Raw genomic sequence first — 24794 nt, 5'->3', positions numbered from 1 at the left:
ATCAGACTCCCAACTCGTAGTTAACCAGCTACAAGGAACCTACCAGGCCAAAGACGTGAAGATGGCAGCCTATGTGTCGCATGTAAAAGAACTACAAAGTCAGTTCACCGAGGTTAGTTTTGAACAGGTACCCAGGCTCGAGAATGGGCACGCTGATGCCTTGGCCAATTTAGGGTCATCAATTCCAACCAAGGATGCACAGACAATACCCCTAACGCTACTTCAGTGGCCGCAGTATGGAAAACAAAGCCTTCAGAGGTAGCGGTTACAGATGCAGAAGAGACCTGGATGACACCAATAATCAGGTACTTAACTAACGATGAGTTGCCACAGGATCGAAATGAAGCTAGAAGGCTCAAAGTCAAAGCTGCAAGGTTTTGCATCATGGACGGCCAGCTCCTTAAGAGATCATACTCTGGGCCTTACTTGAAATGCATCACCCAAGAGGAATCGAAGTACGTCCTCAAGGAATTACATGAGGGGGAATGCGGTAACCACTCTGGCGGTCGCAGCCTGGCTAACAGAGCACTGACTGCAGGTTACTACTGGCCGACTATGAGAGCAGACTCTACTGACTATGCTAGACGTTGCGACAGCTGCCAGAGGTTCGCCCAAACTTCCCACCTCCCTCCAGAGAAGTTAAGTTCAATTCTATCCCCATGGCCTTTCATGAAATGGGGGATGGATATAGTAGGCAAACTACCAACGGCCCCAGGCCAGAGAGTCTACATGCTTGCTGTCACAGACTACTTCACCAAGTGGGTGGAAGCCGAAGCCTACCACCAAATCAGAGACCGCGAGGTAAAAAGTTTTGTTTGGAAACATGTCATTTGCAGGTTTGGAGTTCCCAAGGAGATTGTCACAGACAATGGTTCACAGTTTATCAGTTTTGATTTCCAAGACTTCTGCAAGGAGTGGGGAATCAAACTAAGTTTTTCGACTCCTAGATACCCTCAATCCAATGGGCAAGCAGAATCGTCAAACAAAACGATAATGAACTCACTGAAAAAACGACTCAAGAAAGCTAAAGGGGCATGGGCAGATGAACTACCAGGAGTGTTGTGGTCATACAGAACCACTTCAAAGACCCCAACTGGGGAAACCCCATTTTCACTTGCATACGGTTGTGAGGCGGTAATACCAGCTGAAACAGGAGTTCCCTCTGCCCGATACCAGTGGACCACAGAAGAAAGCAATTGGGAGCTACTTAACCATAACCTAGATACGGTAGACGAGGTAAGGGACATGGCGGCAATCAGGAATGCCGCATATCAACAGAAAGCAGCCAAACACTACAACAAGAACGTCAGGGTTCGAACATTCAAAGTTGGCGACTGGGTTCTGAGGAAAGTATTTCAAAATACTAAGGAAACAGGAGCTGGCAAGTTAGCCCCTACTTGGGAGGGCCCATACCTCATTACCAAGGTAGTGGGACAAGGAGCCTACAAACTTCAATCAAAAGATGGCCTAAACATAGGCAATAGCTGGAATGCCATTCACTTACGAAGGTACTACTTCTAACCTTGAAATTTCTCATATTTTGTCTTTTTTCCAAAAGATCACCTACTGACTTGGGCGTCGGAGGGTTGTTGGCTACGCCAACAACCACCCCTCATTATCTACATGTGATGACAGGAACTGTCTCTAAGACACAACAAAGTAGCAAAAACAATAAGAGGCTGGACGTCAGAGTCGAAGTCCAAACCACCAGAAGAGTCCGCACTTCGACTGGGGGGCATGAGGATACTATAAGAAGACTATGAAGAAACTGAAGAACAATACGGGTTAAACAACCCTCACCTGTCCAACAGGCAACTAAAATCACCAGGCACCTAAGTCGAATGACGAACACTTCTTCATTTGACAACAACAAGTTCAACGTACTGTTCATCACCAGGCACCTAAGTCGAATGACGAACACTTCTTCATTTGACAACAACAAGTTCAACGTACTGATCATCAAAATTAATTTAGAAGGAACAAAGTCCCGCACTTATTCCTCAAGTTAAATGTAATGTTCTTAAATCTAAGATATCACTTCCGACGTAAACAAAAATTTAAAAATAAAATCTCAAGTATTTATCTAGTAATTACTTGTGTTTAAACTTTATCAATATTGATGTCATTTCACTACAAGGGCATCTAATTACTTGTCTGGAGGGAAACAGTAGGTCGCTAGACGATCCCAAAACATAATAAAGTGTCGGTCGTATCACTTTTATAAGTGAAGATTGGAAACCCATCCAAGACGGGACAACAAGTAGCTAGCCGTCACCTGAACACAGTAAGGGGCTGGCCGTATCCCGTATGTAAATTAGCATTCAAGTTGGGACAACAAGCAGCTGGCCGTCACCTGAACGCAGTAAGGTGCTGGCCGTATCCCGTGTATAACTTAGGATTCATAATCCATTCAAGTTAGGACGACAAGCTGCTAGCCGTCACCTGAACACAGTAAGGTGCTGGCCGTATCCCGTGTATAACTTAGGATTCATAATCCATTCAAGTTAGGACGACAAGCTGCTAGCCGTCACCTGAACACAGTAAGGTGCTGGCCGTATCCCGTATATAACTTAGGATTCATAATCCATTCAAGTTGGGACGACAAGCTGCTAGCCGTCACCTGAACACAGTAAGGTGCTGACCGTATCACTGGTATAAATTATGATTGGTAATTCATCCAAGATGGGACAATAAGTTACTTGCCGACACCTAAACGCAATAAGGCGCTAGTCGTCTTCTTCCCTACATAAGCATAACCACTCAACTAAGGAGAAAAACAACAATAGCAAATGTATCCTTGAAGGAAGAGTCTCAAAGGAATCCAGTGGGTTCACTTGAACCATTAAAATACAAATCCAGAAGTCTAGTTAAACCAGAAGTCAACTCTACAAACAACATATATCCGACGCGTGTCGTCTAAACAAAAGGGCTGAGCGCCTGACGACACACGATGACGACTACATATAGTTCGTCAACAACAACATATATCCGACGTGTGTCGCCCAAACAAAAGGGCTGAACGCCTGACGACACACGACGACGACCAAATATGGTTCGTCAAATAGAAAAGAAATCAACAACACACATAGTATTTCTAAACAAGTCAAGTAAAGGAAAGCACTAATGAGGCGAACTACCTCCAGTTGCATCATCACCCCTCATCACCTCGTCCATATTTATCGTCATCTCTCCCGCCCGTCGCTCCGCCAAAAGCTCCTCGTAACGAACCCGCCAGGCCTCTATGTTATCATCCATATCCCATCTGTCGGGCCCATGCTCGCGGTACTCGACGAACAAGTCTGCACGAGTTCGTAACGCCGCGTCAGTCGCAATCTGATCCCTCTCACGGGGAAATTCATCGACTAGCTGTTGGTTGTACGCCGCTTCTCGCTCCAGCACAGTGTACCGCCCCCGAAGATCATCCAACTCTCTCTCTCGGGCACGCATCCTGTCACCCTGCTCCTGAAAGGAAACCACCTGGCTGTCGTAGCGAGTCTACAACCTGGAGAATGATCCCGTCAACTCCGCAACTCGGTCAACACTCTCGCTCAACTGACGACGGGAGGAGATCGATGCCATGAGAGCCTACCAAGACCCGAAACAAAGATGAGCATGTAAACATAACAAGGAATAGTTACAACTTGGATAAGAAGCAAATACCTGATATTGGTGCGAAACACCATAGTCTGCACCCCCGCAGGGACCATAAGCAAGGAACTTCTGATGATCCTCAGAAGAGAGCAGCTGGTCCCCTCCAGTAGACAAAAAAGTGGAACCATCAAAAGGAGAAGCAGAAGGATGATGCCTCCACATAGAAACCCCACCAGAAGGCTCCGATAGGGGTACCGCCGAGTAAACCGGCTCCGTAGCTGGGACCTCCTCGGTAATAGGAGCAGACGAAGAAGAATGCGGAAGAGAACTCGAACCGGTGCCCGCCTTGGACCTCTTCCTCTGGCTGCCCTTTCGGATGTCCGCGTAAGCACCAGGTATGTAGCCGGAACCCACCATTTCTGACGACGCAAAAGACTCTGTACTCGCTGCAGGAGGTGGGAATAAGATCGGCGCACCAAACAACTCTTGGTGGTGATGAAGCGCACTCCGTATCTCGACAGCCGCCGCGGGAGGAGGAACTTGACCAACCAAAGGTCTACCAGGAACGAAATCCCACAGAGGAGTACTTGAAATAAGAGAATGAGACAAAAGGAAAGCGCTACTCCTCTCTGGGTCACGACGCTCGAGCAGTTGGGAGATCCTCTCTTTCCAGCCACGAAGCTTCGCAACGTTCTGATTGTTGAACGTACAATCTGTCAAGAAGATGATACAACCTTAGGCAACAACATACATGGTGTATTCAAAATAAATGATAACATACTTACGGGCGTCTTGCCAACGGGAAGGAATCTGACCTATCCCCCGGTCACCGAACACCAGGTCACCACGTGCAAGAAAATAATTGGTTTTCCACTTTCGATCGGTATCTGGCAAACCAGTGATCAAAAGAACACCAGGTTTTCGCGGCTTGATGCCATACCGACCCTTGTCCCTAGAGTGACTCGCCAAGTGGTAGAAGCAGAGGACATCGTTCGCTGAGAGATCTACGCTTTGTAGGTAGGCCAACACTTCTAAACACAACAAAAGCCTCCACGCGCCAGGCATGAGCTGCGAAGGAGCTATCTCGTAATGATCTAACACCCCGTGAACCAAGCGGGGGATAGGGAATCTAAATCCCATGGAGAAAGGAGTCGTGTACAGTGCGGTCCAGCCGCCATGATCCTCATCAATCAGCTCATCGGGTTGAGGAAGCCTGAGCTCTATAGAGCCGGGAATGTTATACATGAATCTCACATTCTGAAGCCCCTCCTCCGTAATAGTGGAGGCAGGGTTTTCAGATAAGCGCTTCAAGGTTGCGCTTTTTTGCGCCAACATCCGTCTAAATTCGGAAGGTTCTGGCGCGTGAGTCGGACCAGAGGAACTACCGTGCTGACGGTGACTCATCTCAGAAGGCAAAGTCTGTATGGAAAATGGACAAGGTTTCAGATCCTACAACAACTAACTGAGGCTAAGGAAGTGAGCAATAGTTGGCTTGGTGTGCAATAGTTAGTTTGGTGTGTGCAGTCAGTCAATCGAGCTAAGTGATAACCCACTCAAGGTATCAAACCTAGCAGCAACCCATTCAAGGTATCAAGCCTAGCAGTAACTCACTCAAGGTATCAAGCCTAGCACTAACTCAGTCAAAGTATCGAACATAGCAACAACTCGGTCAAGGTATCTAACCTAGCAATAACTAACTCAAGGTATGAACCTCAAAAACACATGCCAACAAAATAAGGAAAGTAACTTTGAAGATCAAACGCTATAAACATTCAAGAACGAATCAAGAACGATTGAAGAACACTAAAATTCAATCAAAGAACTCAACAAAATCAAGTAGGAAAGAGAAAAATACCTTATGAAGGTGAAGAATCCCAAGAATCTCTCTCCAAGCTCCAAATGGCAAGTGAAAAAATGGCCTTACACCTCTTTTTATAGGGTCCAACCCAAGGGGTACCCCCCAACTCCTTCCCGCAAGGTAGTCTTTCGCGCAAATACATTTGAGCACTGATACGTGAAGAACATAGGCGTCCCAAGGACCCAAGACACGTATGAGGCATACGCGGGAACCGAGTGGGCGACACTCGGACAAAACGAAACGGAGAGAGCTGATCGTCCAAACAAGGTGCGACAGACCATTTGTCGTCCGAACGGCAAACGCGCCGGAAGAAGCTGGCCGTCCGGACGGTCGGCACGCAAGAGAGTGCTGGCCGATCAACGGCCAGCCCGCGCGCAGGAGAGCGCTGGCCGTCGAACGGCCAGCCCGCGCGCAGGAGAGCGCTGGCCGTTGAACGGCCAGCCCGCGCGCAGGAGAGCGCTGGCCGTTCAACGGCCAGCGTGCGACCACGTGGCGCGCTCCTGTGCGAGCGCGCAGGAGCGCGCTGGGCGTTCCGCAAAACGCCCAGCGCGCGCCACGTGGCGCGCTCCTGTGCGATCGCGCAGGAGCGCGCTGGGCGTTCCTCAAACGCCCAGCGCGCGCCACGTGGCGCGCTCCTGTGCGATCGCGCAGGAGCGCGCTGGGCGTTCCTCAAACGCCCAGCGCGCGCCACGTGGCGCGCTCTTGTGCGCCCGCACAGGAGCGCTCCGGGCGCCCATGCGCAGGAGCGCCCTGGTCGCACTCCGGGCGCCCCGCGCGCCCCCATTGCGCCCGGCGCCCAACAACGTACTGCCAGCGCCCGAAACATCTGATTTTTTCGCGTGGCACCCCATCTCGCGACCAATTTTCCGTCAAACGAATCTTCCCGCGATTCTGACAGACCAAGTATCCGAAACCTACCGGCACCCCAATAATACGAGCAGGACACTCAACCTCGAAACAGCCATCGCTACGATGCAAAGTGGCACTCCCGCTAGTAAAATATGATCGAGACGCGCACTCCTCCGCTGACACGGTCATACCTCACTACTCTCTAACTCCGCATCCGGACTTAGAGAGTGGGGGGCAAATTGTATGGGCAAATATCCGCCCCACGAGGTGCCCGAAGAATTTATGAACAACCGCTTCGTAAGGATAAAATCCGCGAAGCTTGATAAGGAGGCCCGGTAACGGCCCAAGACGCTAGCATGATCACCAGATCCATACCCGCTTAACACTAAGCGTATCTGACACGTGTCGCGCAATAACCACCTCCTAGTACTAAGCTATCTGACGGCTAGAAGGTTATCGCGCAATCCATAACCGCACTAATGGTGAATATTCCGTATCCTCCACTTAAAGACGGACGTTACCGGCCAGTAGCTTATCGCACACGCGGTAGCATCCTGACCGTCCCCCAAGAGATTCGAATTCTCATCTGACGGTCAGTACGTCAGATCCCCTATCTCTTAACGTACTTCCATGAGTAATGTCACAGAATAATTACATAGGTTACGAGCTGACCGTCATCAAGACGACCCTCCTCTACCACTATAAATACAAGAGGCTACAACCAGACCAAGGCATCCAATATTCGACAACAGTACTCGAGTAACCTAATCCATTCTCTCCACTCACTTGCTCTTTCATAAGCATCTCAAAGATCTTCTGATCCTCTCAAAGTCTCTGACTCATTATCTTAGAAATTGGGAGATAGGGGTTTGATAGTCACAATTCAAACGACAACTACCTAACCGTATCAACACCCTACGACCACCACCTTGTTGCATAAGAGCCCTCTGGTCTGAAGTATCTCCCATCCAACATTAAGGAGCTGACGGTAACACCCATCCAGCAGTAACTAGCTGGCGGTATCACCATCCTAATACCACCACCTCCTTATCGTATCATTCATCTAGCGATAAGACGCTAGGCGTATCGTCTTCATTCATCCTCACCGTCCGATCCACTTACGACCAACACTCTATTGCGGATCCCTTTACGACCAGCACCTTATTGCAAGTCTCCTTTACGACCAGCGAGTTAACGACGATACTTCATTACCATCACCCTCTTAATTACCGTAAGTAAATCACTACCGTGGGGATCTGTTCCGACAACTTCACGAGCCGCGACACCTAAGCACTCCGACGACGGTTACCCTTCTATTGCCCACTTTGACTTTCTTATTTATATTTGACCGAGTATCTGACTTGACCGTCGGAGCCCCCTTAGGCCGGCACCATCCCGGTGTCCCAGAGGCTTCACGATCTCTTCTCTCTTTTTGTGTGCAGGTTCTTTTCGACACGTAGCCGGTCCCCGAAGCATCCGACCCGACCCGACAAGACTTTGACCGTTGACCCGTTGACTGTCAGACTTTCCGACCCGTAGACATTTTACCGTCTACACGTTACTTGAAATTACATCTTATGACAATTGTCCACGATACGTACTGAAATTAATGATCGGTGTTGTATCGAGGACTCTGTTATGGTGGTATTGGGAACTAGTATGAACAAGAAGTATCACACATACGGGAGAAATTATGAGAAGATAAATGTTTCTCTCTTTATTGGTGTAATTCTTGATCCAATGCAAAAAAAAGAATAAGGATCAACTCTATGTTTGGAGTATTATTTAGTGAAGATGGGGCAACTTGAACTTACTAATTTTTTTGAAAGCACTCTAATTCAAACTTATGGGGAATACAAATCAACCCACTTCGGTCACGGACAACAAACTCAAAGTTAGGATTCAACCAATAACTCAAATAAGGATGACAATACTAATTCAGAGGGATTGACAAGTTAATAGCACTTCGGAAAAAGAGAAAGAGGGTAAGAGATGGAAGTGATGGTAAAACTGAATTAGGTCGCTATTTAATGGAGGAATGTGAAAGCCACGATGATCCTAGGGGATACTAGCTTTAATATCTTATGATGGTGGAAGGTAAATTCTTCAAACTACAAAATTTTATCTTACATTGCACGAGATACTTTCTTTATTTATTTTATCTTTCAAAATTAATTGAGAGCATCATGATTTGCACTTGTTGTATTATTTTTCTAAACAATCTTATTGTCATATTACATTGTTCTTTACTAATTAGTTTTAAGTTATTGCACCATGCGCATGAATTCGACTCTCGTGAAGAAGTTACCAATTGGTGTCGTGATGTAGGATTGAAAATGAGAACTATAATTGTAATTTGCAAATTATCTCAAAACCAAATATGAAGGGGTCTATGGTTGAGCTTAGATGTGAAAGAGGGGGTCTTTACAGATGTACAAAGACGAAGAATAGTGATATGCATTTGTAACCCGATAAAGAAAATAAAAAACTCAGAGAAACCAGTACAAAGAAATGTGACTGTCCTTTTAAGTTAAGGAGCACCTGTAGTGCTGAAAAGAAATGGTTAGTAAAGGTTGTTTACGGGCATCATAACCATATGATACCAGAGTCATTGATAAGGCATCCTTACCCAGGTCGACTGAAAGATAATGTGAAGGAATTGGTAAATCGAATGTCATTAAGCGGGTACAAGCCGACCGATACATATACTCATTTGAAGAAAAAAGATCCACATAATTGTTATTCAATAAAGACCGTTTATAACTGCAAGTTAAAGAATAGACTAATCGAGAGGGGACACATGTCGAAGATGCAATTACTTTTCAAGTATCTAACAAACAATAATTATACTTCATGGTGCAACTGCAATAAAAATTCCAATGAGATTACTGATATTTTTTTGGCGCATCCTCAATTTATACGGTTAGCACAGTATTTTCCGTCTGTTGTTTTCATAGACTGTACTTACAAGACCAATCGATGGCCAACCCTCTTTTTCATGCAGCAGGTATGACCTCTTTAGGTTTAACTTTGACTATTGCTTTCGGGTTTATGAATGGTGAAACGACGAAAAAATATATTTAGGCACTTAATCATTTGAAAAATTTCTATTCCCCCAAGAATTTGCCATCTAAGTTTCTAACTGATTGAGAACATGCCTTAATAAATCGTATCGAATTTGTCTTTCCTAATACCAGAAGGATGCTCTGTAGTTGGCATATAGGAAGAAATGTAGATTCAAAATTTAGGAGTACCATTAAGAATAAGGAAAATGGAACTATTAAAGAAATAAGAGGTGATTTTGAACGTTTGTGGAAGAGTGACACAATAGTTGAATACGAAGTTTCTCTCTTTATCTTTAAACCAAAATGGATGACAAAATATCTCAAATTAGTATTGTATATATCCGAAGAAGTGTTGGTTTGTCGAAAATAGTTTGTTTATGCTGGGACTAATGAAATCAAGCATTACGGAAACAGAAGAATTAATCGTGTTGAAAGTGAACACAATATATTGAATAAGTACTTGAAAACTGCACCTGGTGATTTCTTAACTTGTTGGAGGGACATGGATAACATGTTAAATCTCAGATTAGTGAAGATCCTTGAATCATTTGAAAGAAGCAAAACTAGCTCGAAGCATGTATGCAAGATCAACCCAATGTTCAACAAACTAATAAGTAAAGCGTCCCGATATGCATTAGATAAGATTGTCAAAGAACTAAAAGTGTCAGAGAAGTCCAGGTTCGAGTCTATTGCCTGCATTTGCATCCTTCGCAAGACAAATAGCTTACATTGTGCACATGAGTTAGCCAAATATGTAGCTGGAAAATGGCCAATTCCACTCAATGTTATTGATGAGCAGTGGCGAAAATTGAGTATGACTGATTTTGATTTTGAAAGTGGTGAATTCAGTCTTGCTCACATATATGAAAAGATCATCCTAAGATGGACAAACTCAACCGCGGAGCAACGTGCTGCAATCATGGATAGATTGATTGAAATAGCAGAACCAAACAAAACTTCGCAAGAAGAACCATCACAACCAGTTGCAGTAAAGGATCGAAACAGAATACCAACAACTAAAGCAGAAAAAACAACTGTGAAATCAACCAAACGGGAACCATCACACTTTGAGCATGGTTATGCAAAGAACAAAAGGAAAAGAAGTCAGAAGAATAGAGAAACCAACAACAAGGAAATAAAGAACCAAAGCATACCGAGAATAAAAAAAGATGTCATTGTACCTGACTTAGACGATGTTCCTCCACGAGAAATGGAGAATAATGTGTTTAAAAAAAAAGACAATCCTCTAATGTGATTCTTAACAATTCTTGTACTTTAAATTATTATTTGAGTTAGTCATGAATTAATGAAGATTTCTTTTGTCCGTAGATTATGTAATTTATGATTATATTCTCACATGCAAAACATGTCTTTATTAGTTTTGACAATAAATAATAAATTTAAAGAGGTAAATTTAATTACCAATTACTGAAGGAGGTAAACTCAATTACCAATTAGTGTTGAGGGGGTGAAGCCAAAATACTCTTTTTTTTTCTTTATCAATACGGACTCTAAGAGCTTATATTCAATATGACCAGAGACATTGTTACCAAATGCATAAATTGATTAAACACGAAGACCCGTGACTTCCAGATTTTTAGAGTAGACGCACAATGAATTCGCCAACAATTTTTGGCTTAACAATTTTTTTCCTGAGAAACGACATGATTAATGAGTATAATAAACAATGATATGGAATGCACCGCAGATTCAGATGCTACGGTAGAAACTGGAATAACCCAAGACTAACCTGATTAATTACAAATTCCTTTGTCATATCAATACTAATAATATTATGAGTCGCGCCATAGTCTATACTAATTTCATCATTCGTGCTTTCTAGACTTTCAATCAGAACATCTTCATTCTACACCAATAAATATTTTTAGTATTTCAAAAAATACATGTACATTAATATGACTTAAACTACAATCTCTATAATTTAACTGTTTTATATCTCAAACCTTAGAATTCTAGATGGAAGAAGATAAAACCCAAGAAACCATCGATTAGAAACTCTAAAAACGAACTTTCAGAAAATTTAACTCAGACTATCCTAGTTCATGAGGTTCTTCAACATAATGCAAATACATCGTTTTGCATTTCAATCATCAAGGCCATACATTAGTTTTATGGAAAATCAAAAATTAATCCAATAACTCTATAAAAAGGCAAACTTAGTTAATCCCAGATCATGATGCCAAATTATATTCTAGTGAGAGAAGGTAATGATCTAGAGAGAAAGGTAAAAGTAGAGTTTGAGTATAGAAATCTCAACATAGAATTATCGGACAGGGATAATTGGTTTAGTTTAATTATGTATTTTTTCTTAACATATAAAGAGAATGTATGTTTTCTTAAGAGTAAAAGAGAGAGAAATATAATGTACCTTCCACATAGTTGTGTCTAATCCAATAACTTTCTTTAATGATTTTCCTATAATAGATTTTGTGAAAGGTTTAAACTTTAATAGTGTTTAATCAACTATTGTTGATTAAAGACAGAGAAGAAGCTGAGAGAGAAAGAGAGAGAGAGAGAAAACCGAAAGCTCGAGAGAGAGAGAACCGAGAGCTTGAGAGAGATAACCGAGAGGTTGAGAGAGACAAAGATAGTATCTTCTATAATCCTAACTGATATGACCTAGTCAAGCTTGGTTTAAACCTTAATAGTGTATATTTCATCAAATCAAACGGGTATTTATATATTACAAGCTTGGTTTATCAAGTCCAAGGGATATACATAAAATCATGCATAAAATCACAAAGTATCTTTTATAGTCCTAACTACTATGACCTAGTCAAGCTAGGTCTCTTTGTGGGTCAATCAGTTGTTCCATGGATCGGGCGTAGCCAATCCACCTACGAGTTGGTGACCCGTAATAGTTTTTGTGTAGTGTTACTGTTATATAGAAAAAAATAGTTTGTTTTATCATCAATTAGTAATTCTTAAAAAAATTCTATCTATTTTATATTTATTATTTATCGGGTATAAATTGTAGTAATATTTTCTTTTTTAGTTTCTCAATACAATATTTACTAGATAACATTAATAAAATTACCAATTAGGATCCAGAGTGTGAGGACAAAAAACCCAAGGTTGTGTTTGATATCAGAGAAATAATTCCATGGAAATAAAAGAGTTCCATGAGAAAAGTTTTTCTACAAAAGTTATTCCGTGGAAATAAGAGTTCTTTCGTTTGATAGTCATTTATTATTCCATGAAATTACGAACTTTGTTATTTGGTTGACAACTAACTTCTACGAATGTAGTATTTAATTAAGAGTTTTTATTTACTCCTTATGTAGTCAAAATGACATTTTCTTCGTTCGTGTTATCAAAATTACGTATTCGTCCTTATGCTGTCTAAATTACATTTTTCCCCTTATGTTTCAAAATTATATTTTTATCCCTATGTAGTAAAATTATTTAACCATGTGTCATTTCAATGTAAAAGTGTAGACATGCCATTTTTACTAGGGGTGGGAATTCTGACCATGAGCCCGCACCCGTCCACGGGCACCCGAGCCCAACGAGGACCATGGACGCCCGCGCCCGTCTCGGACACAACCCGCCCAACCCGCCAAGCTTTAGTGGACGAGCATGGTTAAAACCTCTACCCGCGCACCCGCCCATGCCCGCACCCATTTAACGTCGCCTAATGATAACTAACCAAATTACATCAACTTTTCGGGTTGATGAAGCCCAACCGCCCATGTTGCTAAGCCTAGTTAAGATGGTAAACAATATGTTTAAGGGCAACCATACGAACCCAATGCAATGTTTTGCAATGACCCAAGAGAATTCCTAGTAAGTTACTGAAGTAGTGTTTGGCTTTGAAGAAGCAATGATAAGTTTATATTGTATCTCATGAGAATTCTTCATTAGTTATCAATGTGAGATCAAATTCCTAAAAAGTACAACACAAATAATGTCTAGTTTTAATCCCAAATTGTCTCTTTAGAATTAGGGGAAGTGTTTGGAGACTTTGTAAAATGAGAGGAAAAAGTGAATTTTTTCAAGTCATGAGCTTACCCCTACCCCCGCCCATACCCGAATTACCCGAGCTTCTTAATGGGTTTGGGCGGGTAATGGACAAGGCGAATTTCAAAATTGCCCGTCCAATTAACCCGCTTACCCGAATAGCTATTGAAATTTGGTGCCCGACCCGACCCGATGCTTTAAGTGCCCATGGACGCCCATACCCGCCCAATTTCCACCCCTAATTTTTACGATATAAGTGTAAGAATGTCATTTAGACCACATAAGGGTAAAAATGTCACTTTGATTTATACGAGGGTAAAAATGTCATTTTGACAATATAAGGGTAAGATGTCAATTTGATATTATAAAAGGGTAAAAATGTAATTTTGTCTGTATAAACCCAAAATGTCATTTTAACAACTTTATAAACATGTTATTTGGTAAGAAGAGCAAAAATGTCATTTACTCAATCTATAGTTAAAAGTTTATTTTGCTAGATTTTATGGATAAAATGTCATTTAGAACATATATGGAGATAAATATTAGGTTTCAAGTATCCAAATATATTAAAATATTTTTATTTTGATTTTTGAATTTCCATGGAAACTAATTCATAGGGTGGAACAAAGAATTAAAAGTGAGTTATTTCATGGAAATAAATTTCATAGGGAATTAAAGTCGCCATAGATTTATATTTCGTATCAAACAGTAGAAATGTCTAATTCTATGGAAATTCTTTTATTTCCATATGAAAATAGGAGATACCAAACACACTCAAAGAAAAATTTGCTAATACACAAACACCGGATAAGGACAGTTCAGTAATTTCATCTTCGTTTCTTTTCACCGGCAAAATAGCTCCATCTCTTGCTTAAAACGCCGAAGCTTCTCACACTTTCTCTCACTAAAAAGCATTTCCCTCTCTCTCTCTCTAAAAGAAATTTATTTTGGTTCTTGCTAGTATCCAAGACAAAATTTCTGAACCTCTTTATCGATTTCTTGAAAGAATATTACTCAAATCAGAGCGACTTTCAGTTAAGAAAAATGTGTGGGGGAGCTATTATCTCCGATTTCATTCCGACGAGTCGATCAACAAGAGTCACTGCTGATTATCTCTGGCCTGATTTGAAGAAAACTGCTCGAAATTACTACTCCAAATCACTCCGTGCTAAGTTTGTTGATATTGATGATGATTTCGAGGCTGATTTTCAGGATTTCAAGGATGGATCTGAAGATGAAGCTCAAAATGTTAAATCTTTCTCATTTACCACCGCCAAAACTAGGGATTCTCGAGGTAACTAAGATTATTTAGGGTTTCTTTTCAGTTAATTGCTTATTAGGGTTTGATTTATTTCATCTAAGTAGTGATTAGTTACTTTTCTAGGTATATTATGTTTGATTTTATCTTAGAAACTACTGGTAATTGAAATTATACTGTAATTTTCTTCTCTGGAACAAATTCTTTTCCATTTTTGGTAAATTTTTAGAAGAATCAAGTTAAAATCTAATTTCTTTTGTAAAGTTTCATCTTTTTTTTTCTCTCTTCTTTCTTTTGGGTTCATTTTAACTTGATTATATCATCATCTTCAAGGGTAAATAATCTTCTGGTGATAATGGAAGTGGGTTTCTTTCTAGCTTTTATGCAGAGAGTTCTCCTCAATTTTCTGCATTTTTGAAGAATTTCTCCTTTGGGTTTTCTTCTCTCCTTTATCTCCTATAAAAGGGATTAACTGAAAAATTTATTAGTTTCGTGAAGAAAAAGCTTACTCCTTTTGGGATTTGTATTAATAGCTTAAAGAACTTTTATTAGTTAGGTTGGTATTAACTTTAAATACTTCCATTTTGGTTTGCTATGGATAAAATTGGAAATAAAAAAGTTTTCGCGTCACTGGTAATTGATCCAGTACATGATGTTAGTGTTGCGGTTCTGGTGATCTATCTAATCGAGCACTTCTCTAGTAGATTAGCAAATTTATTCACTGTAGAAACATAGATTAGGAATTTATTGCGATTTTCTTTTGTAAGTATGAATTCTTATGTTGATTATTTGCCCTTTGTTTCAATCAAGAAGGGTCTACTGCTGTTAAATCTGCGGAATACAATGGACCTGCTGAGAAAACTGCGAAGAGAAAGAGGAAGAATCAATACAGGGGAATCCGTCAACGTCCATGGGGGAAATGGGCGGCTGAAATCAGAGACCCTAGAAAAGGTGTCCGGGTCTGGCTTGGAACCTTCAGTACGGCTGAAGAAGCTGCACGGGCTTATGATGCTGAGGCACGTAGGATTCGAGGAAAGAAAGCTAAGGTAAACTTTCCAGATGAAAGTCCACCATCTGATGAAAAGCCTACTATGATGGCAAACCCTCAGAAACAACTTCCGGAGGCCAAGCAGCCAACCTTGGTGAAGCCAAATTTGAACAGTAATCCCAATTTCATGAACAACCCGAATGAAGATTGCTATAACTCTTTGGGGTTCATGGAAGAGAAGGTCCCGATCAAGGAAACCGGGTATATGAATTGCATTCCTTCGATTGAGAACCCAATAAGCTACAATTCTTTTGCCTCTTCTGATAATGTGCTTCAGTGTTTTACCTCGGATCAAGGAAGCAACTCCTTCAACTGTTCTGACTTTGGATGGGGAGAACGTGAACCAAGAACTCCTGAAATCTCATCAATTTTAATGCCTACAGTAGAAGTCGAAGATTCTGATTACTCGGGTGATTGCCACTCGGTAAAGAAATTGAAAACTAACTCTGGAGCTGTAGGTCCATCTGAGGACAACACTGCGAAAAGTCTATCTGATGAGCTTTCGGCATTTGAGTCTCAGATGAAGTTCATGCAAATTCCTTATCTCGAAGGAAGCTTTGATACTTCCATGGATAGCCTCTTCAGTGGGGACACTAGTCAGGATGGTGGGAGCTCAATAGATCTATGGAACTTCGATATCGTCCCCGAGATGGCTGGGGGAACCTTCTGAAACATTTTCACCTACTCGCTTCTGTAAATATAGTAGTAAAATGTTAGTAAGGTTAACCAATTTCCAAGTGCTTTTCGTTCAATTTATTCTTCGACAAGTCTCCGGTCTTCTAACTCTTCCTTGTTTTGATTTACAGGAATCGGTTGTTGGGTGGTGGAAACAAAGCTCGAAGCCTCAAATATGCATTGATCATGCTGCAGCGATGGATGGAGTGGTGTTGTTGTTCTCAGGTAGCTTACCTTTTATGAGAGAAAAGTATATAGGGGTTAGTTCTTATATAATTTTACTTTCAGTAGCTTAATTCTGTTTCGTCTTCAGATTTTGTTTTCTGATTTCAATGTTTATGTGATGTGATGAATGACATCTGAAACCTGATAAAATACTAGACCTGTTAATTTATAGTAATTGTTGGTCATTTAAACATATGCAGGTGACTTCATGGAACTATTCTGTTCAGAATTCCAACATAATCATTTTGTGATCATTAATATATATATATATATATATATCTGTATATATTGCTTAAGGGTATTGTGCTAGAAACATGGTGTAGTCTATGTTGGGACGGGTACATATATGTAGTGAGCTTGTTTTTCATGTTGTTCAAAAAAAGCATCCCCTGATTTGGGGTGGGGGTTTATTTTTTGTTGTGAATTGTGATAATATTTTGCCATTACTATGACACTGTTTGAGAGCTTAAGCTCCTGGTTGACCATGATAGAGATGTGGTAAGACCGACAGCTTTTATGCCCCATGAGCTCATGTCAAAGGCAGCTAGGGCTCGGTCGAAGGAAGCGACCGAGCAAAGGCGGCGCCTCGACTGAAGTAGGCTGCCTACTTCACTTTTTAAAGGCTATATTGGCTGCCTTCTTTTCGAGTTGGGAGAGCCAAGAGTTGCATATAGCCTTTCTCGCATTAATACATATTAACAGAAAGGAAAGGTCCACCACCTCGTTGCAGTGGTTGGCCACCCACTCCGCAACACAAAACTTGGGTATAAATAAATTAGAGGTGGATTTGATGGGCTTTAAATCCCTTAGGGATGACCTTTGAGGGCAGATGTAAATGGCCTTTAGGGTTCAAATGAACCTATTTATTCAATTCATGAATCTTGATGTATTTTGGTATTATCTCTTGAAAATGTATCAATGTCTTTGTATTGATGACCTTTGTAGAATTGTTGTAAAGAAAAAAAAGGAAGTGCATTAGCACTCGCCACTTAAGGAAAAAGAAAAAGAAGAGAAAAATTTTCGAGATACAAAAGTTTTGTTGGAAAATTTTGCCTAAATCTTTATGTCTCTCTTTTATTTCTCCCGAGCCCTCACCACCATTTCTTCTCTACCGCCGGGCAAGGGTGGTCCGCACATCGATATTTTTTCTTCAGTTCTTCCTCTCCTTGGGGGTGCTGACATGTTGTCATTGACGGCACTTTTAGTAAGATCTTTATGTCCTTCTGCCACCCTTACCTCCGACCACCACCACGACCACCTTTCTCTCCTTCTCGCTCTATTCCGGTATCTCTCCTACTCCCCCTCCCTTTAATGGCTCCGGTGAAGGGGACGATTTCTAGAGTGTCAATCTGGTTTGGGAGAGGCTGCTGGTTATCTCTCCCTAAACTCGTCTTGTTACTAGTTTGGGGAATTTCCCCAAAACAAGTGGTAACTGGTGGGGAGAATTTCCCCAAACCCATCTGGTTATTGGTTTTGGGGTGAAATCCCTTCAAAACCAGTGTGACCAAACGCCGGAGACCCAGCATAGACTACACCATCTAGCACTATTTTCTGTTCGGGTTTTCTACCGGGGAAATTTTCTTATTTTTCGAAGGACGGCATCTTAATTTATGTTATTGCTGGGTACCATCTGTTTGTCTACTCTGATGGGTGCTAATTGGAGTCAGAAATGCTTCTTTTCTGTTAGCTCATCATTTCCTTGCATAAGCTTTAAGGACTTAGAAATCAAACATGATGGATCGCGCCGTTGATGTTTTGGTTAAGGCTGAGTGAACTCTAATGATTGTAGCACTTCCATGCATGAAACAAAAATAGATCATCCTCAACCTCCTTTCGAGATTTGAGATTTACTATTTTCTAGGGCCCTCTAGTCTTGTATCGGGCGTAACCTAGCTAGGCTTATCACATCAAAAGGGTTGGGGGAAATAGAACAATGTTGATGGGGCATGATGAACAGATGAGTGACTATTTTGTGATACCTTACTTCTATCTGATTGATGATTGATACAACTTATATTATCAATGCATTTCTAACTGTAATAGTTGGGTGTTTCAACAAAAAAAAAAATAGAACTTGGTTGCCTGCATATGTTATCCCTAGAATTTCACTCTCTTTTGGAAACGTTGTACTGATAGTTTACCTGTTAGATATCGTATTGGTACGTATACTGGTAATATTTTGACCTGCTCTTATTGTAATGAAATCGAAACACAGGATCGTGCCTTACTTCACTGCAATTTCACAAAGAATGTTTGGTTCTATTATAATATTCACTCGACTAACATACTATCTTTAAAGGAACAGATTATTTCTTGGCAAAATATTCATCAGAATGATAACACGAATATTGATACTCTATAAGTTACTATTCTTTGGTTTATTTGGAAGCTCCATGTGAATTGTTTCCAACAACATCACATTTCACCCATGCAGGTTATTAACCGAATTCTGGCATTCTCAAATTCTTCGGTTAATGATAATTTTTTTTACCCAGAGCACTAAAATGAAAGAAATTAAGTGGACACTTCTAGTTAATCCATATGTTAAATTGAATATCGATGTCTCTTTTACTAATATTAATGATATTGCCGGAATTAGTTGCATCATTCATGCACATTGAGCTCAATTCATCATAGCTAACACCATCACAATTCATCATAGCTAACACCATCAGATCCAAGAATGAAGAAGAATGCGAAATCCTAGCTATTCTAATGGGAGTCAAATGGGCATCTGACAACAGTGTCAAACTCATATGTGTTGAAAGCGACCGTCAATCGTCAATCATCTTCAAAACTTAAGCAAACTGATCCACTGGCAATTCATGGCTCGTGTCAAAGCAATCAGGAACTTACTCCCACATTTCAATGGCGTCAAATTCTCTCATATTTCTCACAAAGACAACGATCTAGCTGACAGTTTAGCTAAATGGGCTAGAACCCGAAAGTGTAATACCATTTGGACCATAATTCCACCTTTTATCTCGCACAAGTAATGTAATGACACTCTTGTTTATTAATTTTAAGGTATTTGCAACAAAAAGTTGGCTACCTAATGGGCTGACACCTTTTGTCATTTAGAGGCTAAGAGCCTAAGACCTAGTATTTCAACAAAAAAAAAGAGATCCTAAAACCCAAATGATTAAGAGAAAATGCATTCCTCTTTCCATTTGCTCCCTCTCATAGCCTTCGAGTTGATGTGGCGATGTCTTTACTTGAGCATAGAGCAAATGGAGATCAAATTAGACGTTGCCACATCAGAGGGAGAGCTGGGGAAGGAAGAAATGGAGGAAGAAATAGAATTTTTAAATAATCAAATAAACAAACAATAAATCTATGAAGACTGATTTTGATCAGCAAATCACTTAAGGTCTATATTTTAAGTCTAAATCTGACTCTCCGCGATGTATCAGACCCATTTCACATCCCTCGACATTGGTTGTAGCATTTGGTCCTTCGTCTTCAATAATCATGTTATGCATTATGATACAGACCTTCATGATATCACTCATTGTCTTTACATCCCACCCACGTGATGGTCCCCGAATAATTCCCCATCGAGCTTGCAGTACACCAAAAGCTCGTTCAACATCTTTTCGAACCGACTCTTGTCTTTTGACAAAGTATGCTTTTTTCGGGCCACACGGATTAGAAATAGTTTTGACTAAAGTACTCCCTGGAGGATATATCCCATCATCAAGATAATAACCCGTATCATTATGTGTGTCATTAATTACATAATAAACCGGAGGAATCTCACCCGTTAACAGTTTATCAAAAATCGGCGAACGCTCAAGAACATTAATGTCATTGCATGATCTAGACATCCCAAAAAATGCATGCCATATATGGAGATCTGACGATGCAACTGCTTCTACAATGATAGTTGGGGCTTTGACATACCCAGTGTAGGTTCTGTGTCATGCCTCATGGCATTTGCTCCATTTCTAATGCATACAATCAATACTCCCTAGCATTCCAGGAAATCTTTGTGATTCACCAAATGTTAGGAGTGCAGATATATCTGACTCATTCAGATCCCTCAAGTATCCAGGGTCGAACACATAGATGACTCCTATTACAAATTCTCTTAAAGATTCAACAACAGTTGACTAACTAATCCGACAATATTCGTCTTGTGAATCGGTCAGACCTCCATATGCAAGCATCCTCATAACAGATGTAATTTTTTTGATGAGGTGACAATCCCTTTTGGCCCATTGCATCAATTCTTTCATTAAATTTGGGATTGTATTCCCCAACAACATTGAGAATACGCAAAAGTAAATCACGATTTATCCTGTAGCGTGAGCGAAACATTGTACCATCATAAGTTCGAGTTTCATTGAAATAGTCTTTCATAATGGTTTCATGACCGAGTTGTCTAGTACGATCTATCGTTTGGTGACCCGAAACAGAACCAACATGACGAAAATGTTTTTATGTAACATTCTTTTCCATTTCTTCCAACATTCTGAGATCATCGTCATCCCTTTCTGCAACCCATTCATTTTCTTCACGCATCATGTTCCATAAAGTAAATTTGTTATTCATTGTAGAGAAAGATAGAGAGTATAGAAAAAAGAATATGGAAGACGAAGTACACCAAGTTTGCAGAGAAAGAAGAAGATAGAGTTTGTAGAGAAAGAGAGTTGTATTTATAGAGAAAGAGAGTTTGTAGAGAAATTTAATATGATTGTTGGGTAGGTAAAAAAGAGGAAAATTCAAATTCAAATTTAAGGCCCCAAAAATTGCTGAGGTTGGAATTGAATTTTTGAGACTGAGCCAAAGTTGAAAATTATGAATGAAAATGTAGTTTTTAGAAGGTTGAGGTTGGAAATTTTTTTTTTTTTTTTAAACTGCTGAGGTTGGAACTTTTTTTTTTTTTTTGTTAAAACTTGCTCTGAAATTGGAACTTGCTCTGAAATTGATTTTGATGCACCAAATTATTTTCATTTGGAAGAATAGGCTTTTAGTTGAGGTAACAACCACAAGAATCAATTTAATAATGACCACATCTTTTTGACCCCACAAAAGGATAAGCAAATATGTCATTGCTGTCTAAATAGATATACAAATTTGTCTTGCAAATAGATTGTAGTTTCACCATCACACCAAATGAAACACGTGATTAACAATCTTGCTATCACTGCAAATGCTTTTCCTTCACCTTTACTCATGAGTTTCAAGTACACAAAAAAAAAGTGTCACTTTTTTCGTTTCTCTTTCCTCTTGAGTAGAGGAAAATATCCAATATCTCTAATGTGATAAGAACCCGTATATAATGTTATCTAGCATGACAAGGATATTTGTTACGTAAGGTGCGGACAATTTTATCATATTTTGACATTGAAAAGAAACAAAGGAGTTCCGGAGAAATTTCGTAGAAAAAAAGAGATATGTTTTTGTGTAAGTTTGGAAATAAGTTTAGAATGTATAATCTCGATCCTTTGGAATTAGTTTGAGAAGTGTGATCTACACAGTTGGTGATAGAGAACTCACACTTAGTTATAATAGCCTTTGAATCACCTACTAATATTTGATATGCCATGATTGTGTCATTACTCCACTTTTATGGAATACAAATACACTGGCACCTATATAAATGTTTTATAAGGTAAAGTTACTTGCACTTCTTGCTTTGTTACAACGAAATGATTCTTCAATGAAGTTTACCACGTAATGATTCTTCAACGAAGTTAGTTTCTAACTTCAACTGTTTGATCGATGGCTTGTTTTTCAACTCTCTTGGCCTTTCTAGGGTATCCATTGACATCATGTGCGTTCATCATGTGCGCTCCTAAAAGGTGATGCAAAATTACAAAATTTTGGTTAAAATTCCCTATACATTTTTTATCTTGGTGAAAAATAGTTATGTAATATTTTGGCTAGTCTTCAGTTCCCTCTGAATTTTCATAATTTGCCACTAGTTGCAAAAAATTGCAAAGGATTACAAAAAAGGCTACGTACTTCAACAAAATACAAATATTTAATTTTAAAAAACAAAATACAAATATTTAATTTTAAAAAATAAAATACAAATATTTAATTTTTAACAAAACAAAATACAATGTTGGATTTTGACATAAGAAAATATATCTTGTCTTTTTAACTCAAAATCTTAGATTAGACTATGGACCCAATTTTCTGAAAGATTTTCGTTTCTTTTCAATTCAAAATATTTTTTTTAATGTTTATTTGTTTGTTTTATAGCTTCGACTGTTGAGAAAGGTTATAAGTTTAAAGATGTCAAAGGGACACTAATAACGAGCCTTTGAAATTACCTTTTTGAGAATACGATCTTTACATATTTTCTATTTAATTGTTCTCATTGAAAGGTACTCCAAAACAATAAACATTTATCAACATTAAATAAATTATAATGTTATCTTTTTGGAAATTAGTTTGGTTTGATCACTCTAAAAGTCTAAATTTGTGGTTTTGGCATGACATACATTTTTTTTTGTTGCAAAATTGGCATAACTTACATGCATGTTTAATTCCCACAAGGAGTGGGACCAATATTTCTTTGATTGACTTCCTTTGGTGCGATTAACATGTGACTTGATGTTTAAACAAAAACATGTGATTAATCTTACATTATTGTTTTAGGGAAATGATAGTGTGACTTAGAAATTGATACTTAGAGGGTGACATATTTCCTTATCTAGAAACAAAAGCGGTCACCACCGTAGTCAAACTTTGAAAAATCCTTGTCTTTTAGTGATTCCACATCAGCTGGGCATTAAAATACCCAAAAATTTGGGCACTCTAGCATCTCCCATTGTTTTAAAGATATTCCAACCTTTTCCCTTATCATCTACCTAATTAGGAAGGGACACCTAACACACTATTCAACAAAAAATCAACTTACTCATTTATAGTTTGCCTCCGAGGAAGGGAGGACCCAACTAATATTGTTCACTGGGCGCTTTAGGATAGTTGGAAAAAAAAACTAAAGTGGAAATGATTGTCAAGATCATCTACCTCGATCTCCAATAAAACCTTTGACCAGTATGGTGATCAAGGAAGGAGCCACCACTAAACTACTAAATTTGATCCTCGACAACTCAAAGAATGGAAAAGTTGAAGATTTTAAGTTAGCTTGGATTAACCTAAAATTATTAAGACAGTAAAATTTTGATTTCTAGTGAATATGCAGTTATAACTTATAAGTAGTATCTCAAAAGCTATTTTTCGCCAATATGACATTTTTGCTATTGTTATTCTCAAATCTTAACTTTTTAATCTAACCACAAGCCATTCAAAAATTTTCACATTAGAAGAAAATAAATCTATGTGAAAATTTCGTCAGTAGCTAACAAAAAGAACTTAAGAGAAACTAACTCTGAAGAGTTTAAAATGTATGTGATCGTTGGTGATTTGGAAAACAAAGAAATTTTATATGTGATGTAATTATGATTTAGAAGTACCATAAACCAACCACCCATTCAAATCCGAGAGTCGTACCAAATTAAATAGAATGTCCATGTCCGATTGATCTAAAGGGATAACTGTCAAACCTGGTCTGTTAATCATTAAAAATGTAATTGTGGTAAGACTACACCCTGTTTACTTCTAGCTTGATGGAATCTGATGTTCTCTGGGTTGTCCCACTAGACTTCTTTCTCTCTTAAAACCTTTCTCAATTCTCATTATCTAATTGTTTTCTTTTTTGGCTTTCTTTTTTTTGTTAGAAAGTTTTTTTTTCACTTAATTAAGTGTAGATTGTGGTGGCGGATGAGAATGAAAAACAAAGATTAGGTGGCTTACGGTGAAGGAGAAGATGGATGACAATGAAAGAGAAGGTCAAAGAATAGTTGGTGTTAATTGCCGTGACTGGCATATTAGAGGCCAGTGTCAAATTTTAATCAGAATCACATTACATACAAAATTTAAGAAGTAAAAGAAATTTGTTATACAAGGCGTATTTTTGAGTTTAACTATGAGAAAATTATAAATCAATGATGAATCTAAACTTAAAGTATGTCGTTGATATTTGATTGGTTTTTTCTGGATAACACGTTGTATAGATTTTTATTCTAAATATTATTTTTGAATTTAAGAAAATAAAAGTAAACTCTAGATATACAGACTTAACATTGCTTCGTTTAGCTTGTGTGACGAAAATTGGATGAGAATCAATGAAAAGAAACACAAATTTTTTTTTTATGAGATAATTAGATACCAGGTATAGTTTCTGTCGGATAAAGTATACTTTCATCTCCTCTCTATGTAATGAGT

The 24794-nt window shown here is 39.4% G+C and overlaps 2 protein-coding genes across 7 annotated transcripts; both read left to right on the top strand.

The window, feature by feature from the left end:
- The first annotated feature begins 8894 nt into the window (after positions 1-8894).
- On the top strand, positions 8895-10618 carry LOC147539356 (uncharacterized). Its single transcript, XM_086643112.1, has 2 exons — positions 8895-9305; positions 9734-10618. Exons 1-2 carry the CDS (start codon positions 8895-8897, stop codon positions 10616-10618), a joined length of 1296 nt encoding a protein of 431 aa, XP_086499238.1.
- A 3494-nt stretch (positions 10619-14112) lies between these two features.
- On the top strand, positions 14113-17020 carry LOC147539355 (ethylene-responsive transcription factor RAP2-12-like). 6 transcript variants are annotated; one of them, XR_015225492.1, is made up of 4 exons: positions 14113-14638; positions 15416-16362; positions 16457-16550; positions 16751-17020. XR_015225492.1 is itself a non-coding variant. In XM_086641431.1 (3 exons), the coding sequence occupies exons 1-2, from the start codon at positions 14389-14391 to the stop codon at positions 16318-16320; spliced, it is 1155 nt and encodes a 384-aa protein (XP_086497557.1). In that variant the 5' UTR covers positions 14113-14388; the 3' UTR covers positions 16321-16362; positions 16457-16618. The 6 variants fall into 6 exon arrangements, 2 of the variants coding, with proteins under 2 accessions (XP_086497557.1, XP_086497556.1); XR_015225490.1 differs by having other exon boundaries at positions 14155-14638; positions 15413-16362; XR_015225493.1 differs by lacking the exon at positions 16751-17020 and having other exon boundaries at positions 15416-16371; positions 16457-16618.
- Positions 17021-24794: the final 7774 nt, after the last annotated feature.

The sequence above is a fragment of the Eschscholzia californica genome, unplaced genomic scaffold (genome assembly GCF_041429995.1).
Source record: "Eschscholzia californica isolate CP2 unplaced genomic scaffold, dmEscCali1.0.p SCAF_5, whole genome shotgun sequence".
Lineage (NCBI taxonomy): Eukaryota > Viridiplantae > Streptophyta > Magnoliopsida > Ranunculales > Papaveraceae > Eschscholzia > Eschscholzia californica.
This window is presented reverse-complemented; position numbering and strand designations above follow the sequence as displayed.

Excerpts from the sequence above, each read along its gene's own strand:
- LOC147539356 (XM_086643112.1), top strand. The coding sequence starts at position 8,895 with ATGATACCAGAGTCATTGATAAGGCATCCTTACCCAGGTCGACTGAAA. Across the intron at positions 9,306-9,733 it reads CCCTCTTTTTCATGCAGCAG|TTTGTTTATGCTGGGACTAA; the intron begins GTATGACCTCTT and ends TGTCGAAAATAG.
- LOC147539355 (XM_086641430.1), top strand. The coding sequence starts at position 14,389 with ATGTGTGGGGGAGCTATTATCTCCGATTTCATTCCGACGAGTCGATCA. Across the intron at positions 14,639-15,412 it reads CAAAACTAGGGATTCTCGAG|AAGGGTCTACTGCTGTTAAA; the intron begins GTAACTAAGATT and ends GTTTCAATCAAG.